Source organism: Rhinopithecus bieti, unplaced genomic scaffold (genome assembly GCF_001698545.2).
Source record: "Rhinopithecus bieti isolate Rb0 unplaced genomic scaffold, ASM169854v2 scaffold_10656, whole genome shotgun sequence".
Taxonomy (NCBI): Eukaryota; Metazoa; Chordata; class Mammalia; order Primates; family Cercopithecidae; genus Rhinopithecus; species Rhinopithecus bieti.
Genome location: NW_016806449.1, coordinates 468,261 through 492,145, shown reverse-complemented (window position 1 = coordinate 492,145; position 23,885 = coordinate 468,261). Strand labels below are relative to the sequence as shown.

At 43.6% G+C, this 23,885-nt stretch overlaps 1 protein-coding gene across 6 annotated transcripts in view; it reads right to left on the bottom strand.

Moving 5' to 3' along the window:
- NUB1 (negative regulator of ubiquitin like proteins 1) overlaps nucleotides 1-22,387 on the bottom strand; it is a 35,065-nt gene extending 12,678 nt beyond the window's left edge. Inside the window, exons 1-8 of one of the 6 annotated variants that reach the window (XM_017876659.1) lie at nucleotides 22,230-22,387; nucleotides 18,622-18,740; nucleotides 14,849-15,016; nucleotides 12,620-12,678; nucleotides 10,894-10,964; nucleotides 7,198-7,380; nucleotides 6,927-7,021; nucleotides 6,230-6,336 (exon numbers count right to left, since the gene is read on the bottom strand). In XM_017876659.1, coding sequence (XP_017732148.1) covers nucleotides 6,230-6,336; nucleotides 6,927-7,021; nucleotides 7,198-7,380; nucleotides 10,894-10,964; nucleotides 12,620-12,678; nucleotides 14,849-15,016; nucleotides 18,622-18,740; nucleotides 22,230-22,302 — 875 coding nt within the window. In that variant the 5' untranslated portion in view covers nucleotides 22,303-22,387. The other 5 variants (XM_017876657.1, XM_017876658.1, XM_017876660.1 and 2 more) reach the window with 5 other exon arrangements.
- Between the last annotated feature and the right edge of the window lie 1,498 nt (nucleotides 22,388-23,885).

Here is a 23,885-nt window from a genome sequence, read left to right as displayed (position 1 = left end):
GGCCCCCTTTCTTTCTTTCTTTAAGAATCATTGATCCCACCTAGACCAAACATAATAGAAATCTCTGGGGGTTGGGCCTGGTTGTTATATTGCCAGAGTCTCCCCCGGTGAGTCTAACGTACAGCCAGGGCTGAACACCGCTTCTTTAAAGACGCCAAAAAAAATCCCTACGTATTATGAATGCCTCGGCTGATGAAGGCTCAGACAAGACATTCATGTTCAACCACATTCAAGCTGGGGGAAAATCAATCCAGAAAGCGCCAGGCTCTAAGGGCCCAGCTGATTTCTGAGGGCCTGTGTGCAGGCAAAACGAGACTCTATCCGTGGCAGCAGGCTGAACCCAGGCGCAGAGAACGGAAGAAAGACAGCAACAGAAGTCAGCGTGCTCCAAGAGAAGTGCTGGCAAAGGCAGCCATCAAAGTGACTGATTTTAAGTTATGATTACGTTAAAAATTCCTAATGCCAATCTAGGTCTCAAGTCTTCAATAAGAACATTTGGAACCACACATTGTACATGAACAAGGTTTTATATCTTTGTGTTCATTGGTGTTCTACTAAAAATAAGACTGCTCTTGTATAAAACTACAAAATCCACATGGCCTCAAGCTTCCTGTCCTGCCTATCAAAATATGCGTGGAATAATAATAAAAAAAAACCAAAAGGACTTTTATTTTGTCATTTGCCCTTTAAAACAGTAGTCTCCTAAAGAGGGCCCGTGTAGACAGTCCATTTGGGGGTGCGGCAAGAAAAATGTATCACGGCAGTATTTTTACACTTATTTTCATCTCGAGTCTCAACATTTCGAATTTCGTGAATGTTTGAGAACATATACACCACATTTTACACACACATGTGCACGCAGACACACAGATGTGGAGCTGGGTGAGGGGTACTTTCTCCAAATTTACTGCTCAGCCTGAGAACTTGACTTAGAAAAAGCAGCACTTTGTGGATTGTGGTCTGATCTCACAGGCACGGTGAGATTTCCTGGCTCTGGACACATTCTGGTTCCTGTGACAGAAGACTCTCCTGCCACTCACAGGAAAGCAATGGGCATGTGGCCGAACTTCTCCATCTCCTGCATGTTGTTTTAACAGGCTCATTCATGTTTTACTAAGCATCAGGAGCGTGGACAGAAATGGCCTCATGTCAGTTAAAAATAAAATCAATATGCACTTATCTCAAGTTGGACCCAGGATCGAGTATTTATTTGTGCAGCCAAAAAAAAAAGAGAGAGAGAAAAAAACAACAAAATGAACACACACACAAAAAAAACCAAAGCAGAGGTCTCAGAGGGGTATATGTCATACTTTCAGTTTTGAGAAATCAACACATTATTATATATAAAACTATATTTAAACCTGATCATTTGCTTGGGGAAAAGTGGTTTCTTAAAGCCTGGTATAAATGGAATTTAGAAGTCCGGGCGTGGTGGCTCACACCTGTAATCCCAGCACTTTGGGAGGCTGAGGTAGAAAAATCACTTGAACCCAGGAGTTTGAGACCAGCCTGAGCAACATAGAGACTGTCTCTAAAAAAAAAAAAAAAAAAAAAAAAATAACAATAAAAAATTTAATTTAGAGTATACTTTTATTAACACTACTTTGGTTTACAATTTTAGTAGCAATAATATTCAGCACTGTTGATACATTTTCATGCTGACAATATTAAAATAAACGTACAACATTTATTTAAATAAAATCTACTGAGCCTAGCTTTCAAAAAATAAAATCCTGGCCAGGCACAGTGGCTCATGCCTGTAATCCCAGGACTTTAGGAGTCCGAGGCGGGCGGATCACCTGAGGTCAGGAATTCAAGACCAGCCTGGCCAACATGGTGAAACCCCATCTCTACAAAAATTAGCTGGGCATGATGGCGGACGCCTGTAATCCCAGCTACTTGGGAGGCTGAGGTGGGAGAATTGCTTGAACCCAAGAGGCCGAGGTTGCAGTGAGCCGAGATTGCGCCATTGCACTCCAGCCTGGGCGACAGTGCAAGACTCCGTCTCAAAACAACAACAAAATTAAATCCCATTTGAGCTTAAGTCAGTTATTTAACAGAAATTTATTATGTTTGTCTTACAGGTTAATGTTTTTTTTGAGACAGAGTCTCGCTCTGTCGCCCAGGCTGGAGTGCAGTGGCGCAATCTCGGCTCACTGCAAGCTCCGCCTCCCGGGTTCACGCCATTATCCAGCCTCAGCCTCCCGTGTAGCTGGGACTACAGGCGCCCGCCTCCATGCCCGGCTAATTTTTTGTATTTTTACTAGAGTCGGGGTTTCACTGCGTTAGCCGAAAAGGTCTGATCTCCTGACCTTGTGATCTGCCTGTCTCGGCCTCCCAAAGTGCTGGGATTACTGGCGTGAGCCACCGTGCCCAGCCTAAAATTTTTATGTTAAAGAAAGATACTAATTTCAAGAAAGGTAAGCCTGGCCGGGCGCAGTGGCTCACACCTGTAATCCCAACACTTTGGGAGGCCAAGGCGGGCGGATCACCTGACGTCGGAAGTTCAAGACCAGCCTGGCCAACATAGTGAAACCCCGTCTCTACTAAAAATACAAAAATTAGCTGGCAGTGGTGGTGGGCGCCGGTAATCCCAGCTATTTGAGAGGCTGAGGCAAGAGAATCGCTTGAACCCAGGAGGCAGAGGTTGCAGTGGGCAGAGATTGCAGTAAGCCAAGATTGTGCCACTGCCCTCCAGCCTGGGCGACAGAGTGGGACTCCGTCTGAAAAAAAAAAACCAAAAGCCAAACTTACCTAACTTTTTTCAAGAAAGGTTGGCTAAAAAGTCATTTTCAATTTTATTACTGGTTTTAAGGAATTGGATTATAGTGTGCTATAGTTTTTTTTCTGATATTTCTTGTACTTGGGGTTCATTAAAGTGATTGCATCTGGGGGTTTATAGTTTTCATCAAACTGGGAAAAATTGTGGCCATTTTTTTCTTCAAGTATTTTTTCTGTCCCACATGCCTCCCTTTCCAGGGACTCCAATTACATGCATTTTAGGCTGCCTGAAATTGTTCCACAGCTTGCAGATGCTCTGTTCATTTTTTCTTCTTTTCAGTCTTTTCTGTTTTCTCAGATAGTTTCTATTGCCTTAGTTAACATTTACTAGTCTTCTCTTCTATAGTGGCTATTTTGCAGTTCATCCCACCTAATGTACTTTTCATCTTATGTGTTGTACTTTTTCTCTCTTACATTCTGGTTTGGGTCTTCTGAATGTCTCCCATGTCTTTATCCGACATGTTCAATTGTTCCTCTGGCTTCTTGAGCATATGGATGACAGTCACTGTTTTAATGTCCTTGTCTACTAATTCTATCTTCGGTGTCACTTCTGGATCGGTTGCTACTGACTGATTTTTCTGCTTGTTATAGCTTGCATTTGCTTGTTTCTTTGCATACCTACTAATTTTTCAGTGGATGCTTGATATTTTTGAGTTGCCAAATTATTGCGGTTTGTTAGGGATGCACTTATTTCAAAACAGTAAGTTAAGGGTACTGTTGAGAACTAGCTTTTAAGCTTTGTTAAGTGGGACCAAATTATGCCCTAGTACTGAGGCAACACCCTTCTGAAGATTCCATTTGATGCCCTGTGACTACCGAATTCTCCACTCTGGCTGGTGGGAATAGGAACTATTCCTGGCCTCCTAGGAACTCTGGGGACTACTCCCTGCTTCTTTCATGTGGTACCTTGCCCAGCCCTGGGTGGTTTCCTCACACACATGTGCTGATCATCGCTGAGCAGAAGACTCAAAGGCTCCTCTGAAGCGGACACCCTCTCTCCGGCAGCTTGCTCCTCTCACCTCCTTGGCCTCCTGCACACCCAGCTCCATGTCCTTAACTCCAGGGAGCACACGGCTCTGCCTGGGTTTGCCGCCCTCCCTGCCCCATAGCCTGAAACTTCTCCAGGCACTGAGCTCCCCTCATGTTTCCCCACCCCAGGGTCACCGTTCTGCACTGCCAGGAAGTCACTGTTTCATACTATTTGGGGAAAGAAACTATTCTTGATCATACTACATACCATACTCCAAGACATATGGTAGGAAGTTGTGACAGAACTTCTAGATTACTTGGAGAAGTTAGGGGGAAAAAATCAAATGGAAAAGGAAATGGAAAAACTGAAGTTTCCTCCATCTGCATTCTATTTGGCTTGCATTACTGCTGATTTCCTTTATGAAAAGGGAGAAATCACACACACACAAAATATGCTAACAAGTTGGCCAGGATAAACAGATGCCCAGAAAACAAATAACTTTCTCTACTTAGAAAGACATTGACAATTATTATTTCATTATTATATCTACTACTTACCGAACATGTGAATGTACCATGAACTGAAGATGTAGCAAAATTTTTATTCAGTGGTTCCCTGAGACCTAAAAATTATTTCAAGGATTTGTCCAGGGTAAAAAGAGAGAGGCTCACACAGATGTATGAAGATCAACCATGTCTTTATAACTGCTGAAGCTCGATTATGAGTGTATATGGAAGCTCATTATACTAATTTTTACTTTTATGTCTATTTGAAATTTTCCATAATAAAAAATGAGAAACAACTATGGAAGGGAATGAAAATTTACTTAAATTTTAGGACCTAATTTACAGCCTGTTTACTCTGCACTGTTTGCAGAAGAGAATGAAACTAACGTCCTTTCAGAAACAGGCAGAGACAGAGACCCCAGAGGCACCCACCAGCCCTCATTCTCACTATTCCCAGCCCGGCCCCTCCCCTCCCAGTCCCTTCTTTGGGTACGTTAAAGTTGGGACTTGTTCACTTAGAACCCAAAGGCACTGACCAATGGAAAACTATAAATATTTGCATTCATATTCTGGGAGTATACAGTATTATCTTGGGAATGCACCAAAACAGAAAAGAAGTTAACACTAAATTTGTTAACTTTTGACCATTTTCAAAAAATCAAGTCTACTTTTCACATGTTGAATATGTCTGCATCACAGTCTCTTAGTACCATTTCCCATGAAGAGGAACCAGGACTCCTTGGGAAATTGCTGATTCCTGGTCTGGGGCGTTAAATGCCCAAGATGAGCCTGGAGTATCTTTGGATTCCAGAAATCAGAGACTGCAAAGACTAGCAGGGTTGAGTCAAAAAAACACAGGGGCTTCCTGCCAGCCAGCGATGACCAATTTAAGCACGGAAGTTTGAAACACATCAAATGTTTTAAATCCATGAGTTAATAATGATACTTAAGAAAATGAAAAGAAAAAGAAACCTCTTCGGTCACCTTTGGAGGGTGATAGTGAAGGAACTCATTTATTTTGAAAACAAGAAAATAAGGAGAAAGGAACAAAGTATTTTATTCTATCTTTCCTATACAAATTGTACCTCCACATATAAAATAACTGATGAGCAAAAAAAATTTTTTTCAGAATTCCAACAATAAATGCAGAAGGGAGGCCGGGTGCAGTGACTAACACCTGTAATCCTAGCATTTTGGGAGACCAAGGTGGGAGGATCACATGAGTCCAGGAGTCCAAGACCAGCCTGAGCAACACAGGGAGACCCCATCTCTATAATAATAATAATTTAAAAAAGGCAGACACAGTGGCTCACATCTGTCTAATACCAGCACTTTGAGAGGCTGTGGTGGGTGGATCACTTGAGCCCAGGAGTTTGAGACTAACGTGGGCAACATAGTGAAACCTCATCTCTACAACAAATACAAAAAAATTATCTGGGCATGGTGATGTGCACCTGTGATCCCAGCTACTTGGGAGGCTGAGGTGGGAGGATCACTCCAGCCCAGGAGATGGAGGTTGCAATGAGCTGAGATGGTGCCACTGCACTCCAGCCTGGGTGACAGAGTGACTGTATCTCAAAAATAATAATAATAAGTGCAGAAGGAATAATATCACCATCATACAGCTCTTAAACAATGGATTTGAGGAATAATCATCAATAGTACCCAAAAACCATTAGGCGACAAGCTGACAGGAAACTTTATAATGGAAAGTTCCAACTAGCAACATAGCACATGTACAAAAGAAGAGAGGATATCCTACCTGCTTGAAAATTCTTTTCTTTACAGGGAGGAAAAGTCAATTAGAAATACAAAGGGAAAAAGAAATTCACCAGTCTACACCATAACTACTCTTTTACATTAACCACTGTCGTAGATGAAAGTCTGCAGTCTCAAGGGCATGGCAGGGTGCTCTGTATAGTCTGGGCCATCTTCCTTAAAGCTGGTATTCACCAAGTACAAAAGCGCCTACCAGAAATATTTGTCAGCGTCCAACAGACATGGCAAGGCTATTCCATATTCTTTTCTTTTCAGGAAAGCTCTGCCCTTCTCATGATATCCCATAGCTAACATAAGGGCCTAGGAAAAATATGAATTTAAAAAACATCACTTTAAAATATAATAAAACAAATTATATTAAAAGCATATTACTTTTCAAAAACCAAATAAAGTAAACGAAAACCCCACAGGTATGTTTAAGATTAAACCTCTGCTTACCTATTCCAAATTATAGAACAGGGAAAGGGTATGAGGAAACAGGGGAGAGATGTCAGAATCACCTGTGGACTTTTCCCAAACTACACAGTTTCCTTGCCCTTATTCTGATCCATCCCTTAGGGGACATGGTCCTCTAGTAAAATAAACTAGACGAAAAGCACTGCCACAGGAAGCCGTGTGCATTGAAGGCAGTGGGTCGTGTCCTCAGGTATGTTGAAAGTCACTGCTCCAGGATGGTGAGGTATGACATTTTGTACTAATGCACTGAAAAGCACAGGGTGAGGCCCACTGGATGCCAGTGCTCACCACATGGTGACATTTTCCGTTTACAAGGCTGGAGATGGAGCACTGTTTCCAACCCTTTACAACACTTCCAACATAAAGTAACTCAAAAACCACCCCTGCCCTGACAACAAATCTAAGGACAGGCCACATGTTCTCAGAGTACTTACTTTTCTTTCTGATGCGGGAATTCTGATTGATCTGCCTGTCTGGTTAGCTATGTCTAAGTACGGTGTCATTTCTGGATCCACCACTGTCTCAGCTGCTGTAACAAAACCAAAAGGACCTCCATTAACTCAATGTTAAACAGCTGTGATGATAACGACCTTAAAAATGTTAGACTGTTGAGGTGAAACTCAGTGAGAGCCGTGATCCCCCAGGTGTGTGATCAGTGCTGCCCCTAAGCGTCTAAGAGGGTGACAAGCCCAGAGCTCTGGGTACCTCTCTGTGCCAGTATTTCTAGTCCTCTCTTGGTCCTCTGAATTTGTTTCTCTTTGAGTTCAGCCTCGTTTTGTTCCTCTTCCTCTAACTGGAAGTTTTTCCTCACATCCTCTTCAGACTGTTTCAGTTCAAGCACCATCGCTTTCACATTGTGAGCCACGCCTTGTTCCTCAAGCGTTTTTCCTATAGAAAGCAGAATCGCCTATTACTTTAAAAAGCCATTCAGCTTACCAGGTAACAGTCCATTTTCTATGTTAAATGGAATTGTTTTTACTTTTGAGACAAGGTCTCACTCTGTCACCTAGGCTGGAGTGCAGTGACACGATCATGGCTCCCCGCAGCCTTCATCTCCTGGGCTCAAGCAAGTCTCCCACCTCAGCCTCCCGAGGAGCTGGGACTACAGGCCCATGCCACCACATCCAGCTAATTTTTTTTTTTTTTTTTTTTTTGAGACTGAGTCTCGCTCTGTCCCCAGGCTGGAGTGCAGTGGCACGATCTCAGCTCACTGCAAGCTCCGCCTCCCGGGTTCACGCCATTCTCCTGCCTCAGCCTCCCGAGTAGCTGGGACTACAGGTGCCCGCCACTGCGCCCGGCTAATTTTTTGTATTTTAGTAGAGAAGGGGTTTCACCATGGTCTCGATCTCCTGACCTTGTGATCCGCCCACCTCGGCCTCCCAAAGTGCTGGGATTACAGACATGAGCCACCGCACTCGGCCATATCCAGCTAATTTTTGTATTTTTCACAGTGATGAGGTCTCACTATGTTGCCCAGGCTTGTCTTGGACTCCTGGGCTCAAGTGATCCTCCCACCTCAGCCTCACAAAGTGCTGGGTTACAGACATCAGCCCTCGCTCCTGGACAAAACGGAATTCTAAATCCTGCATACCATCACACCACATAATTGGTAAAAATATGCCTACCTTTGCTTGTAAGTATGTCACTGTTAAGCAGTGGTTAAAATCAGCTAGCAACAACAGAATCAACTAAATTCATCATTTCTAATCTTCTTTATTCTCAGCCTAAGACCAGATCAAAGCAACAAATATTTGATAATCTACTACAGGGAGAACACTGTGCTAGACAATATCAATGGAAAATGAGAAAGTATAACACACCTCTCCTACCCTCTAGTTGGAAAAATAACAAAGCCAATTCACAGCTACAAACAGGAAGCTGTACTGCAGCCTGCTGTCATGGTTAAAAGCAAAGACCGGCAGGGCGTGGTGGTTCACACCTGTAACCTCAGTACTTTGGCAGGCTGAGGCAGGTAGATCGCTTGAGCCCAGGAGTTCAAGACCAGCCTGGGCAACACGTGGACCCCGTCTCCACAGAAAATAAAACATTAGCCTGGCATGGTGGTGCGCACCTGTGGTCCTAGCTACTCAGTGGGAAGCTGAGGTGGGAGGATTGCTTGCACCTGGGAGGTGGAGGCTGCAGTGAGCTGCAATCGCACCACCACACTCCAGCCTGGGTGACAGATAGAGACCCTATCTCTAAATAAATAAATAAAAGCAAAGACTATGGGCTCCATCTACCGTTTTAACTCTGTGGCCCTGAATAAACTACCTGTCTTCTAGGACTCAGTTTCCTCATACATAAATTGGAAATAAAGGGCAGAAATCAATGAAACAGAATGAAAGAAAATAGTAACAAAATCAAAAGCTGGCTCCATGAATAAATTAGCCAAATACACAAATCTAACAAAAATTATGTCAAAGATGCAAATAAACAAAATAAAAAAGGGTAAACATAGATGCAAACAGATTTTAAAATAACAAAACAATATTGTGAACTAAAAACACAAATGTAAATACATTTCTGGAAAACTGTAGCTGGATTTTCTTTTGAGAAATATGACAACCTTTCTAACATTAATACATAAAATAAAGGTCCATCAGTGGTTAAGCCATCTTGATTTAAAAAAAAAAAAAAGGCAAGGGTTGGGGGAGGTCACCAGATTTTAAGACTACAACAAAGCCACAGTAATAAAAAAAAAAAAACCACAGGTGACTAGGAAGAACAGAAAGTATAGAAACAGGGCCCCCCAAAAAGGGTCACCACCAATCATTGGGGAAAAGATAGACTATTTAATGAATTATATAGGAAGAAAAATAAAGGAACCCTTAGACTTTATATAGAAAGGGGGACTCTGGACAGACTGAGGACCTCTTATAGATTAAGCTAATATTCAAGAAAATGTAGACTATCCTTGTGGCCCTGGGGTTAGGGGAAGGACTTCAACAAAACACAGATCATAGGCAATGGGTTTGATGACACCAAAATCAAGGATTTCTGTCCAATGAAGGATGCCACAAACAGAATTAACAGAGGAATGAGGCAACAGTGAAAAGATATCCATGACATCTAAAATAGACAATGGGAAATTGCTAGAGACGACACTGGAAAGGAAGGCTGGGTAAGCTGTGAAGGGCTATCTTAGATCAAGCTAAGAAATGTGAACTTCATTCTCGAGGCCACAGGAACGCACTGAAAACCAGTGGCCTACAGGGCTTGTATGGATTGCTGCAGTAGCTAACTGGTCTCCTCAAGTCAACTCATGCCACCTTCAAATACATTCCTCTACGACGTGACCTTTCTTTTTTTTTTTTTTTTGAGATAGAGTCTCGCTCTGCCGCCCGGGCTGGAGTGCAGTGGCCGGATCTCAGCTCACTTCAGCTCACTGCAAGCTCCGCCTCCCGGGTTCACGCCATTCTCCTGCCTCAGCCTCCCGAGTAGCTGGGACTACAGGCGCCCGCCACCTCGCCCGGCTAGTTTTTTGTATTTTTTAGTAGAGACGGGGTTTCACCGTGTTAGCCAGGATGGTCTCGATCTCCTGACCTCGTGATCCGCCCGTCTCGGCCTCCCAAAGTGCTGGGATTACAGGCTTGAGCCACCGCGCCCGGCCCTGTGACCTTTCTAAAACACAAACAGAATTGTGTATCACTCCGCAGCATAGATGTCTTTCCATTTCTCTTAGGAGAAATGTACTAACACTGAGTAAGGTCATCTAGTTTCTCCTTTCCCAACAGCTGTGCTACTGACATCTTGGGCTGGGCAAGTCTGTGTTGTGGGGCCTGTTCCGGGCATTGCACGTTCAGCAGCATCCCTAGCCTCCACCCACTAAATGACAGCAGCACAACCTCCCCTGTCACCAAGTTATAACCACCAAAAATGTCTCCAGACAATGCCAAATGTCTCCTGGGTATTCAGTGTGGCCTCTGCCTGCCCCTCCATCCTTAAAAAGCACTCCCCTCCCCTCACTCTCCACACACAGCCATGCTGGACCTTCCTCAGTTCCTCAAATTCACACCATAGTGCTCTGACATAAGGCTTTCCGTCTGGAACGCACGCCACCATGGTCTCCCCACTGTCCCACAGAGCCTTCACTCTTCTCACTCAAGAAGGATTTGCTGGAACTGGCATCTTACACTCAGCACACCTCATGTTCCATTCTGTAACATTTTATCTAAGCTGTAATGAGTGTCTTTCTTCCCACTATCATAGAGCAGACAATAAATATCTATTGGAAAAGCTATTTTCTGCTTTACATTTTTATTTTAGTAAACTTCTAAATCAGTTTTGGATTATAATTGGAATAAAGCTACAAATTTTTGAAAAGCCAGTGAGAAAAAAAAGGGAAGTTATTATTTCTATATTTGGTTCATTGAAAAATTATGCATACTTTGCCATACATACCTAGTTGTAGTTGCTTCTTATTTATGACAATTTTGATATAATTTTCTTGAAATCCAAAGGTTTCAGCTATTCTGTAAAATAAAACCAGTGAAAACTGTAGGAAAACAAAATTGTTATTTATTATCCATTAAAAAGGCTTTAGCCAGGCCCAGTGGCTCACACCTGTAATCCCAACACCCTGGGAGGCCAAGATGGGAGGATGGCTTGAGCCCAGGAAGGAATTCAAGACCAGCTTGGGCAACAGAGAGATCCTATCTCTACAAAAATTTTTTTTAAATTAGCCAGGCCTGGTAGCCTGTGCCTGTGGCCCTAGCTGCTTGAGAGGCTTGGGTAGGAGGATTGCTTGAACCCGAGTTTGAGGTTGCAGTGAGCTATATTCATGCCACTGTGCTTCAGCTTGGGTGACAGAGCAAGATCCCATCTCTAAAAACTAAATAAGTATTTTTTAAAAGAAGGCTTTAAGGCCAGGCGCGGTGGCTCAAGCCTGTAATCCCAGCACTTTGGGAGGCTGAGACGGGCGGATCACGAGGTCAGGAGATCGAGACCATCCTGGCTAACATGGTGAAACCCCGTCTCTACTAAAAAAACACAAAAAACTAGCCAGGCGAGGTGGCGGGCGCCTGTAGTCCCAGCTACTCAGGAGGCTGAGGCAGGAGAATGGCGTAAACCCGGGAGTGGAGCTTGCAGTGAGCTGAGATCCGGACACTGCACTCCAGCCCAGGCGACAGAGCGAGACTCCGTCTCAAAAAAAAAAAAAGGAAGGCTTTAATCATGATAGCTATTTTATACATTTTATCAGAAACACCCAGGATTTCAACTGACTGACTCACAAACATCACAACAAAGCCATCTTACTAGATGGCTATTTGAAACTGTAGGAGACAAGGTCCTTTTTAAACTCTGTTTTACTACTTGTTTCCTTAGGCGGTGGAGACCACAATGCCGTAGATCCATGTGAACAGGAAGCCCTAGTTGCACATCCAGAGAAAATCCACCCCCTATACCTTCTGTGGTCTCCTTGGAGGAGCCCATAACGGGGGCTGATCCACAGGATCTTCTACGCATGTGTGTTGAATGCCATTTCCTGAATCCACCCCTAACAGTCCTGACGTAGACCAAAGAAGGAAATGAGAAAAATCAGCTGAAGAAATACACCCGCTAGCTAACCCTGGAGGTGCTCCCAACACCATTTTAAAACATATAAGGAGATGAAATAACCCACTAGATCTCAAAGTTAGGATTTCACTAGTATGTGGCAGACAAGTGTGTGTGTGTGTGTGTATGTGTGTGTGTTTTACAGATGGGCCAACAGCCTGAAATTAGATAAAACACCATGCTGAAGGTCATAGCAAGCTACTGGTGCATTAGGGAAAAAAATAATAATTCAAAACTGATGAGCTAGTGAGTACCAGGTGTCTCCTGTTTATATCACTCACTCACTCATTCAAACATGCACCCAGTGCCTACCACATGATGGGCATGGAGTTCCCACCTGCTCGGAAGTTACACCAGGAAATAGTGTTTGCAAGTCTTGAGCCCTCACTTTGCCACTTACCTACCAGTATCAGCTCTAATAAGTCCTTCAACCTCAAAGCCTCAATTTCCTCTTCTATAAAATGAGGATAATGCCTGCCCTACCTTTCTTAAGAGGACGCTCGCAGAGGATCAAATGAGCCAATACAAAAAGGCCCAGAGCACCTAGGACACAGAGCACACAGATACTCACTTGGACCTCAGTTCTCTCCCAGTGATGAGCAATCGGGTCTCCAACAAGTTTTTCCTATCCTGTTAAAAATAAGACAAAGTAAAGTGTACTTGAATTTAACACCTTTGGAGAGATTACCCTGTGAAATCAGAAAAGCTGACGGCAGAGGATATAAACTTAGCTCACCGTTAAGAACTAAAACGCTGCCTGCCTAGAAGTCTACTGAACATAACCCAGCACAGGCTGACCCTGTGACCTGCACATCCTCAAGGGGGCGGCAGCGTGGCACCACCAGGCAGGGCTACTCAGAGGGGCCTCTCTCACAAGGCTGGACGTCTTTACCATTTCAGAACATTTCCACCATCCCTCAAAGAAACACCATGGCCTGTACCCCATTCACTCCCCTTTGCCCCCCAGCCCCTAGCAACCACTAATCTATTTTCTGCTGCTACAGGTTTGCCTGTTCTGGACATTTCCTATAAATGGGATCACGCAGTACACGGTCTTTTGCGTCTGGTTTCTTCCCTAAGTATCATGTTTTCAGGTGCACCCATGCTATGGACGCATCAGCACTTAATTCCTTTGCATTGTGAATAGTTTTCCGTCGTATGAATAGACCACATTTATCTATCCCTTCATCTGTTGATGGACATTTGGACTATTTCCATCTCTCAGCTACTGAATAGTGTTGCTATGACCATTCATGTATGAGGTTTTACATATTAATATATATGTGGGCGGCAAGCCACCCAGGTGCCCAGGCAAGAGACCGAGGGCACAAGCTGTTCCAGTATAATAAAGAAAATATAGAGAATAAGAATAGTTATACTAGAAATAGATTATAGATACGATTATATATGAATATCGTTAATTATTAGTTTGTAGTATTACTCTTTATTTCAATATTATAATACTCTTTGCTCTACAATTATAACCTAGGAAAAACCAGGCCATACAGAGACAGGAGCTGAAGGGGCACAGTGAGAAGTGACCAGAAGACAAGTGTGTGAGCCCTCTGTTATGCCTGGACAGGGCCACTAGAGGGCTCCCTGGTCTAGCAGTAACTCCAGTGCCTGGGAAGGCCCCTGTTACTCAGCAGACCTTGGTCTAGCAGTAGCGCCAGTGCCTGGGAAGGCAACTGTTACTTAGCAGATCGGGAAAGGGAGCCTTTCCCTGGGGGAGTCAGAGAAGACTCTGCTCCACCACCTCTTGTGGAAGGCCTGACATCAGTCAGACCCGCCCACTGCCATCCTGTGATGCTGTGCTTCAGTGGGCACACTCCTGTTTCACTTTCATGTTCTGCTCTGTACATCTGGCTCTGCCTTCAGATAGCAGTAGCAGAATTAGTGAAAGTATTAACATCTTTGATCTTTCTGAGAAGAGTATAGAAGAAATAATGACATAAGCTGTCCTCTCTCTCTCCGCCTCGGCTACCTAAAAGGGAAAGGCCCCCTGTCTGGTGGACACGTGACTCCTGTGACCTTATCAATCACTGGAGATGACTCACAGTGCTTACCCTGCCCCTTTTGCCTTGTATCCAATAAGTAACAGCACAGCCAGGCATTTGGGGCCACTACCGGTCTCCACGTCTACGTGGTAGTGGTCCCCTGGGCCCAGCTGTCTTTTCTTCTATCTCTTTGTCTTGGGTCTTTATTTCTACGATCTGTTGTCTCCACACATGAGGAGAAAAACCCACAGACCCAATAGGGCTGGACCCTATACTCATTTCTTCTGAGAGTGCTGGCACTGATCAGTCCCAAGAGACTCTGGGTGCCTTGCCACAGTGACATTTGTAGATGCAAACTACCTGGCCATGGCAATGAGAGGAGGTGACCCCACCCAGATCTCCTCGGCCCTGCTTGAGCACTCGGCGGACTGCCCTCTGACCTCTACCGGAACAGGAAAAGGATGAAGCCTTCTGTGCTGTGTCCTCCTGCACAGGCATCTAGGAAACTTGGGAGTCCTTTATTCCCCATTACTTCTCAACATTCGTACTCTAGAAAGGATCAGAATGTGACATACAGCTCTGTGGCATTTGAGAGGCCCAAGCGGGTCTCTAAAAGCCTACCTTGGGAATGTTCCAGTTTAAGAATCTGTAACATTAACTTTTAAGTTGATAAATTGTTCAATATGTAAAGTCACTTAAAAGAATTCTAACTTTGGATTGTAACCTTCCAAAAAACAACAATTTATTTGATCACATCACTAACCAGACATTAGTGCCTACTCAAATTTAGGGAAATTACTCACTTTTTTTAGTCTTGGTGGTAAAAACACCTCGATTGTAGCAATTCCCGTTGTTCTATAATTTTCATTTCCCGTTCCACGCTCAATTGCCTTGCAACGTATTTCTTCTATCATCTTTTCTACTTCATTTTCACAGCATTCTAGTTTGTCAGAGTACTTCTTAGCAAGGTCCTATCAAGAAAAATCAGAAAATGCAATACTGACTTAAAAAACAAAAAGGCAAAATATAGAAAAGGGCATGAAAGACTCTAAGGCCATCAACTCTGATGAGCGGAAGTCACCCCGTTACACTGCAGTCCACGCTGTGGCTTGACATCTTGAGAGATGTGGAGTTTAGAGAGTCCTGGAAAAAGTGAAAACATTTATTTGAGACTGGGCGTGGTGGCTCGTGCCTGTAATCCCAGCACTTTGGGAGGCCAAGGCAGGTGAATCACTTGAGGTCATGAGTTTGGGACCAGCCTGGCCAACATGGTGAAACCCCATAACTACTAAAATACAAAAATTAGCTGGGCATGGTGGCGTGTGCCTGTAGACCCAGCTACTCGGGAGGCTGAGGCAGGAGAATCACTTGACCCAGGAGGCAGAGGCTGCAGTGAGCCAAGATTGCGCCACTGTACTCCAGCCTGGGCGACAGAGCAAGACTCCATCTCAAAAAAAAAAAAAAAAAAATTTATTTGATAAATGTTTTCTACCCACAAATAGTAAAAAAAAGAAAAAAGAAAAAAGAAAAAAAAAGGCTCAACAGAAAAAGTAAAAATAATTGAGAATCTTCTAAGGGGAAGAAAAGGGTGGGCTATGACTTACATGACTGCAATCTATTTAAAAAGTATAGGGAACTGTTCAACTCCACTAGAGGGGAAAACGAAAAAAAAAAACAGAAAATATTCCAATTTTTCAAACTTGTGAGAACAAACCAAGTTGGACTTAAACAATTTTCTTAATGAAAAACTGTGAATCATGGGTACTAGCTGTAAAATTACTTGTCAGGGAGAGCTTTAGAATTGAGAAAAAAAGAAGATTGAAAGAGCTCAGGAAACGATGAGAACCAGTTACTACTGAGAACAAAGTCATTATGGTTCCTCCCCAAAAGAATCCAGATGAATATCTCTAATCCAAAAATCTGAAATCGTCAAAATTCAACATCTGGAGATGCTAAAAGGAAATGCACACGGAAGTATTTTGAATTTTGCATTTTCAGATTAGGATGCCTGACTAGTAGGTATAAAGCAAACATTCCAAAATCCAAAACACTTCCAGTCCCAAATAATTCAGATACGGGATATTCCTCTCAATCGGTATTTGCATTTGAGGTTCAATGTTTCATTAAACATCTCATAAAACAGTAAACACTTCAAAAAACCCCAAAGGTCAAGGTTTCATTAAATTCATAATTTATGTACCATACAGTACATAAAAATTATGGTGTAAGCATAAATTTATGGCAGAAGAGATGTTCACGATATATGTGAAGTTGGAAAACTTTATAGATAGGAGTATAGGTTGGGTGTGGTGGCTCATGCCTGTCATCCCAGCACTTTGGAAGGCAAGGCGAGAGGATTGATCAAGCCCAGGAGTTCAGGACCAACCTGGGCAACAAAGTGAGACCCCGTCTCTACAAAAAATAAAAATACATTAGCCAGCCGTGGTGGCATGCACCTGTAGTCCCAGCTACTCCCAAGCCTGGGGTAGCAGAATTGCTTGAGCCCAGGAGTTCGAGGCTGCAGTAAACTATGCCCATGCCATTGCACTCCAGCCTGGGCAACAGACAAAGACCTTGTCTTGAAAAAAAAAGAAAACAAATGTTTTAAGTAACATAAACCTATATATACTTTTTTTTCTTTTAGAGATGGGGTCTCACTATGTTGCCCAGGCTGGAGTGCAGTGGCTATTCACAGGTGGGACCGCAGCATACTACAGTCTCCAACTCCTGGGTTCAAGTGATCCTCCTGCCTTAGCCTCCTGAGTAGCTGGGACTACAGGCATGCGCCACTGGGTCCAGCAATACTGTTTTTTAACAGTTATGTAGGAAAAGAGGAAGAATATACCTATGTCAATGACATTTGATGTATTTTAAAAATACATTCTTTATATATTTGTATTTATATATATACTTTTTAAAACCTAGGATATATATTATAAGTACTTTAAAAAAAACTTTCTATAATTTTCTAGAAAGCCTAACTAGTGAGGATTTCTTTCTTCCTCCTGTCACCAGCCAATTCTGACACCAACTGGAAGTCCTACGATTCAATTCTGACACTAACTACCCCGAGTTAGTGTTAGACTCCACAGGTTTAAGGGCTCACTCCACAGAAAAGCCCTAACTTCAGATACCAGTTAGCAAGGATCTGGTCCCCAGGTTACCCATACTTTTGTCTGACTTAGCTACAAAGTCAAGGGTTCATACAAGCACCCCCCTTCAGATTCCATGATTTGCTAGAACAACTCACAGAACTCCAGAAAATGGTACACTTACAAATACAGTTCATTACAAAGGACACAAAAGACTATTCATATGAAGAGCTACTAAAGCAAGATCTGGAAAGGTCCTGAGCATAGAAGCCTCTGTCCCATGGAGTTGGGGGTGTACATCCCAACATGTGGATGTGTTCACCAATTTGGAAGCTGCCCAAAATCTGTCATTTAGGGGTTTGTATGGAAGTTTCATTATGCAGGCCTGATTAAATCACTGACCATTAGTATTAGTCATCAGCTCAATTTCCCCTTCCCAGAGGTTGGAGGGGAGGGCGGAAAGTTTCAAGTATCTAATCACAGCTTGGTACTTTCGGTGACCAGCCCCACCCTGAAGCTATCTAGGGGAAACCAAGCCTCATTAGAACAAAAGTTGTCCCCATGATGCTTACCACTCAGGAAATCCCAAGAGTTTTGGCTCTGCCAGGAACCAGGGACAAATATCTTTCCTTTAGGCCACACCTAGTTTCTAAACCAAGAGACTGTAACAAGTAAATTCAGAAGCAAGGTCGGAAGGTGGGTTGCAAAGAAAAAGTGAGGCCTGCCTGGAACAGAAGAAACAGAAGAACTAGGACCCTAATACAGTTTGTCACCTCCCAAGCACACCACTATGTCACAACACAGAGCAATTTAATGCCTGATGACAGTCCTTAGTCCCTGATAAATGTTACATCATGTTCAGGATACTCCAAACGACAGCAGAGAAGTACACACTAGGAAATTCCAATATGATAATTTCTGGCAAAAATAAGTACTGTTTATCTGCTTAGAAAAACAAGCACACTTCAGTTTCTAGAAACATCACTTACATACAATACCATTTCTGATGATGCCATGAAAAACTGAGATACAACTGTTAGAAAAAAACCTATTTTGGAAAAATGAACACTGATAGTGAGAGCATCAAGAAAACTGGTGGAAAGGAGCAATTGTTTTATAGCGGATGATAGCAAGGAGCACTGAGAATGAGCCAAGACACTGTCACTCTGAATACGCAATGCAATAACTTACTGGCACCAATACTGTTGCACTAACGGGTCAAAATGAGTTCCAGATAATAATGTTATGTAATTCTGTGATGGTATGAAAATATATGCCTGAAAATTAGATAACATCCTTATGTGAATAAAATATTAGTAAACAAAAATAAGGTTGTCAATTCCTAGTAAAAAGTGGGTACCTGCTCACCACTAATGCTTCTGGTTATGCCAAAAGTTTATATGGTCACGCCTGACAATTCAGAATCTTATTTACCAAGGAGATTTATAATGCTGCCAATTATTGATGTCTTAAAAGAAAAATACCTTTAATGCCAAACCAACTTTTTTATTTTCATCTGTATATGGAGGTTTCCAAAGCTGAATCCTGTCTTCCCTTAAAAACTGGGTCAGTTTTGCTTGAAGGTATTTCTTTTGTGCCATCCCTGAAAGCAAAACAATACAATAATAAAACTCCACACTGCATTTTAAAGTGTTAATAACTTACCTACATGTTAAGGTGTTTTGTTGGGTAAGCAAAGCTCCCTTCTTCTCTCATTAAATATAAATTACTATGGTTTAAACAAGCTCCAGACTTCTCTAAAAATATACATGGAAATATATGTTCAATTATATATATTACATATATAAAACATGTATTTCAAAGTTGCCAATATGTAGCAAGGATTATTACACACTTGCTATTTCTTAATCTGCTATTCTCTTATCTAAGAGAAAAGAGAAAATACGAGAAAGAGAAATCCCTCGAGTGGTGAACTTTTTTCTTTTTTTTTTTGAGACGGAGTCTTGCTCTGTTGCCCAGACTCGAGTGCAGTGGTGTGATGTCGGCTCACTGCAACCTCTGCCCCTGGGTTCAAGCCACTCTCCTGCATCAGCCTCCCTAGTCACTGGGATTACAGGTGTGCACTACCACGCCCACCCAGCTAATTTTCATATTTTTAGTAGAGATGGGGTTTCGCCATGTTGGCCAGGATGGTCTCGAATTCCTGACCTCAAGTGATCCACCCACCTTGGTCTCTCAAAATGCTGGGATTACAGGTGTGAGCTTGTTAATTCTCTCATACTTTGGCTAGTTTAACATAAAACAAAAGGCCAACCATCCTGGTAGTTAAATATAAAGAAAAGCTTGCTTGAACTGTAAACTATCAATAATAAATATTTTCGGGTGGGCGTGGTAGCTCAGGCCTGTAATCCCAGCCCTTTGGGAGGCTGAGTTCAGGAGCTGAGATCAGGAGTTCGAGATCAGCCTGGCCAACATGGTGAAATCCCATCTCTACTAAAATAAACAAACAAACCAAAAAAAGAACAATTAGCCAGGCGTGGTGGCAGGTACCTGTAAACCCAGCTACTCAGGAGGCTGAGGCAGGAGAATCGCTTGAATCCAGGAGGCAGAGGTTGTAGTGAGCCGAGATGGCACCACTGCACTCCAGCCTGGGCAACAGAGTGAGACTCCGTCTCAAAATAATAATAAATACATAAATATTTTCTATGTCAGAATTTTTTAAATTAAAAAGATTACAATACTAGAAAAATGTTGCATATTTTCTGATTAACAGCCTAACAGCAGATCTACTATTCAAATCTAACACTGATTGGATCATTTTACAGCTGAGAAAACCAGGGCCCTGAGTTTGTACCATGACTCAGGCAAAGACACAAAATTAGGCAGCATCATAATGAGCGTAACTTCCACCCACAATACTGGACTCTGAACTTCTGTCATGGAGTCCCTTGCTGCTTGCCTGTTCCAGGTACGTAACTTTTCTCTCCCAGAGAAGTATGTGCCAGGATGGAGCTGCCTACTCATCCCACACTAGCACAGCAATTCAAAGATGCGTGTGAGGCAGCTGAGATGTGAGGCGGTTGGCAGGTGTAGCACAGCGCTTTAAGGTTTACCAAATCAGACAAGCAATAAGTAAAGAAAAATGTTATTAGTCCCTGAATGATGAAGACAAGTTCTAGAGAGTGGAAAAAATATGAGTTAATATTACCGAGATAAATTTCTTTTTTCTATTGAGGGCCAGTATTCCACATCCCCCCAAACCCAATTCACGCAACTTTGAAATCAAGTTTGGTAGCTCGTGTATTTCATAAACAAATATATTTTTAAAGAAAGTTCGGCCGGGCGCGGTGGCTCAAGCCTGTAATCCCAGCACTTTGGGAGGCCGAGACGGGCGGATCATGAGGTCAGGAGATCGAGACCATCCTGGCTAACACGGTGAAACCCCGTCTCTACTAAAAAATACAAAACCTAGCCGGGCAAGGTGGCGGGCGCCTGTAGTCCCAGCTACTCGGGAGGCTGAGGCAGGAGAATGGCGTAAACCCGGGAGGCGGAGCTTACAGTGAGCTGAGATCCGGCCACTGCACTCCAGCCCGGGAGACAGAGCGAGACTCCGTCTCAAAAATAAATAAATAAATAAATAAAGTTCAACTCTATTTGATGTCAGTGCGGGGACAAGAATTACGTTAATCAGGACAGGGAGGAGAAAAGAGAAGAAGGAATAACAGACAAGGAGGTTGATGTGTGCAACCTGGGTGGCCCATGGGAGAATCCTCCATTTTCAAGCACTGACAAACGGCTTATCACAGCAAAGCATATTAGTACTTAAAGCCTTAGCTTTTCAAACACCAATAACTTAAAAGACTACTTTACATACTACTCATGAATCTTCAGAAATTCTGAATAAAATATCACAGCAACCCTACTGTTTCCCCACTGGGGGACAGTAATTTCACAGGTTGGTTACTGGAGCCAAGCAATTTGAAAGGTTGATGCGGTACTCAAAGATGCCATCCACGGCCGGGTGCAGTGGCTCACGCCTGTAATCCCACTTGGGAGGCCGAGACCAGCGGATCACCTGAGGTCAGGAGTTCAAGACCAGCCTGGTCAACATGGTGAAACCCCGTCCCTACTAAAAAAATAAACAAACAAAAATTTTTAAAAAGATGCCATCCAAGCCACCACTTGACAGAAGGACAAAGGAGTATTACAAACCTAGTGAGTGTCAGACACTCCAGGGAGCAAACAACAGCTCCAGGGTCTACACCTAATAGGATTTAATGTTAAAAAAAAATTAAACCACTGTCTTGAAACTTAGGAAACTTCAGTTATAGACAACAGAGTAAGTGGTGACATATTTTAAGTTTAATAAGTCAGCTTTTAATTTTAACGGAAATGAGAACTGAAAAAGTTTCATGCATGCCATACAATGTTTCACATTGTAACTAAAAGACGAAACTCATTAAAATCACTCCCTGCTCCAAACAGAAAGTGAAACGTTATAACGATCCTTTAAAAATTTCACTTTCACTTTTGTAATGAATCAATCAATGCTACCTTTAGCCAGTTTTTCAACTATCCATTATATACAGTTGAAACACAACTATATCTAGTCAAGGCACATTCATTTTTTCTTAGGAAAATATGTAGGAAAATGAAAGATTCTTGATTTAAAATAAAAGGGAAGGAGGTGAGAGTAATAGAATCAGGTCGTCAAGGTTCGAGAAAATCAAGTGTCTCGTCATTAAATAGCAAAGAAAATCTGGCTTTGATTGCAAATAAATCCCAAATGGTATACTCGGAGTAAGTGTTATGATTCAAGTATAGCATTTGGCTAATTTTTTATAGATATATTTATTCCTTTCTCTCCCCAAATCAATACACTCAACATTTTCTTTTAAATACCCCACACCTGTGCCTAACTCAGCGCAAACCAAAGGGCCCCGAAGGGCCAGCGCGTCCCGAAGCCCGACCCGCCGCTCCCGGCCCGGCCGAGCTTCACGCATGGCCGCTCACCCCAGCCCCGCGGCCGCTCCACCCCCGCCAAGAGAGGTGCCCAGTCGGACCGGGAACCGGGGCGCCGAGCAGCGCTGCTGAGGCTGGGGTCGGGGACACTCGGCCGCCGGGTCCTCACCTGCGCCACGCCACGCCCGCTGCGACCAACAGAGTGCCCGGATGCGGCGGCGGCCGCCGCCGTTTGTTTTCATTCCGGGTGAGGCCAGCCCCGCCCCCGCCACCGCTGCTGCCTCCGCCGCCGCCGCCGCCGCCGCCGCCGCTTGGAAGGCGGGTTGTGGGCGGAGCCAAGGCGAAGCCAGCCGTGGGCGGGGATACGGTCGCATGGGCGTGGTTACCGCGGGGCGGAGCCGCGACGGGGGAGCTAAATGGAGGCGGGGCTGGGCGAGGATGTGGCCGTGTGGGGCGAGGAACTGGGAGTTGGTGTCCGACGCCGCCCCAGGCTTAGGCTTCCAGGACCTCCCGCCCGGGCCCAGTTGGCCAGCCATCAAGAGGAAATGGATCCTGGCTTTGTTTCTCCAAAATCCTTGAAAGAGGCTGGGGGAAGGATCGGGACCGTCCCAACCCACATCTCATCCCTCAGCCTAGGCTGGACCCCCTCCCTAAACCAGCGGCTTTTCACCCCGCCCTCCACAATCCCACCAGGGGCTTCCCTGGGGTGAAATTAGGCTGCTTCCCGGGAATTTCCCCCCCCCCCCATGCTGTCCACGGCCACTAGGGACCACGAAACCTAAGGAGCTCTGCCTGCTTTCAAGGCCCCATTCCCAAGGCTGTGCTCAACAGTGACGCTTCTATTTTATTACCAGTTGTTGCTGTTAATCTCTTACTGTGACTAACAAATTAAACTTTATCGCAGGTATGTATGTATGTATAGGAAAAATGTAGTGTGTGTGTATATATATATTTGTGTGTGTATATATGTATATGTGTGTGTATATATATATTGTGTGTGTGTGTGTGTATATATATATATATGGGTGCAGTACTATCCGAGGTTTCAGGCATCTACTGTGGGTCTTGGGACATACCACCTGTGTGTGGATAAGAGGGGACTGCTGTAACCTTGCAGTGACCAATCCGCTTTTCGTTCCCTGTTTCTGCTTTCTTTAGGCCTTTTCTACCTATAAAACCCACCTCCTCTGCCCAGCTCATTGGAGTACCGTTTCTAAATTTTTAGATGCCATCCTGATTCGTGAATCAATAAAAGCCAATAGATCTTTAATCTAAATCTGTGGAAATTTTGACTTCTGACAAAGAGATATTAAATAACTGTATAACCGCACCAGACCAATCTGATTCACCTTTTATATACCCAAGTTGTGAGTTGTTTTTCAGTTGCATGGACTCCCAGAAGGAAGGTTTCACACGTAACCTGAGGATACCCAGATGAGCCAAGCATGCAACCGGGGCGGAACCTGAGTGCTCAGATCAAAGCAGGGACTGAATTAAGAGATGGGCACCGCATGGTGAGATCCAGAATGCAATCAGATCAAGCCCTGGCATCACCCCATGGCAGGGTCCAGTCAGATGAGCATCCCAGCATCACCTCATCGCAAAATCTAATCAGATCATGTGTCATTACCGTATGCTTATAAAACCCAATCCAGCTACCAACTCAAGGAGACAGAGTTGAGGGTTTCCTCATGTCTCCTTGACAGTCAACTCACGACAAAGCCTTTCTTTTTTCAAAAGCCAGTGCCATGGTGTTGGCTTCTGGCATGTCAGGAAGCAAGCCCATTGATTGCTCAGTAGCAATTGCAGCAAGGCAGAAGGACAA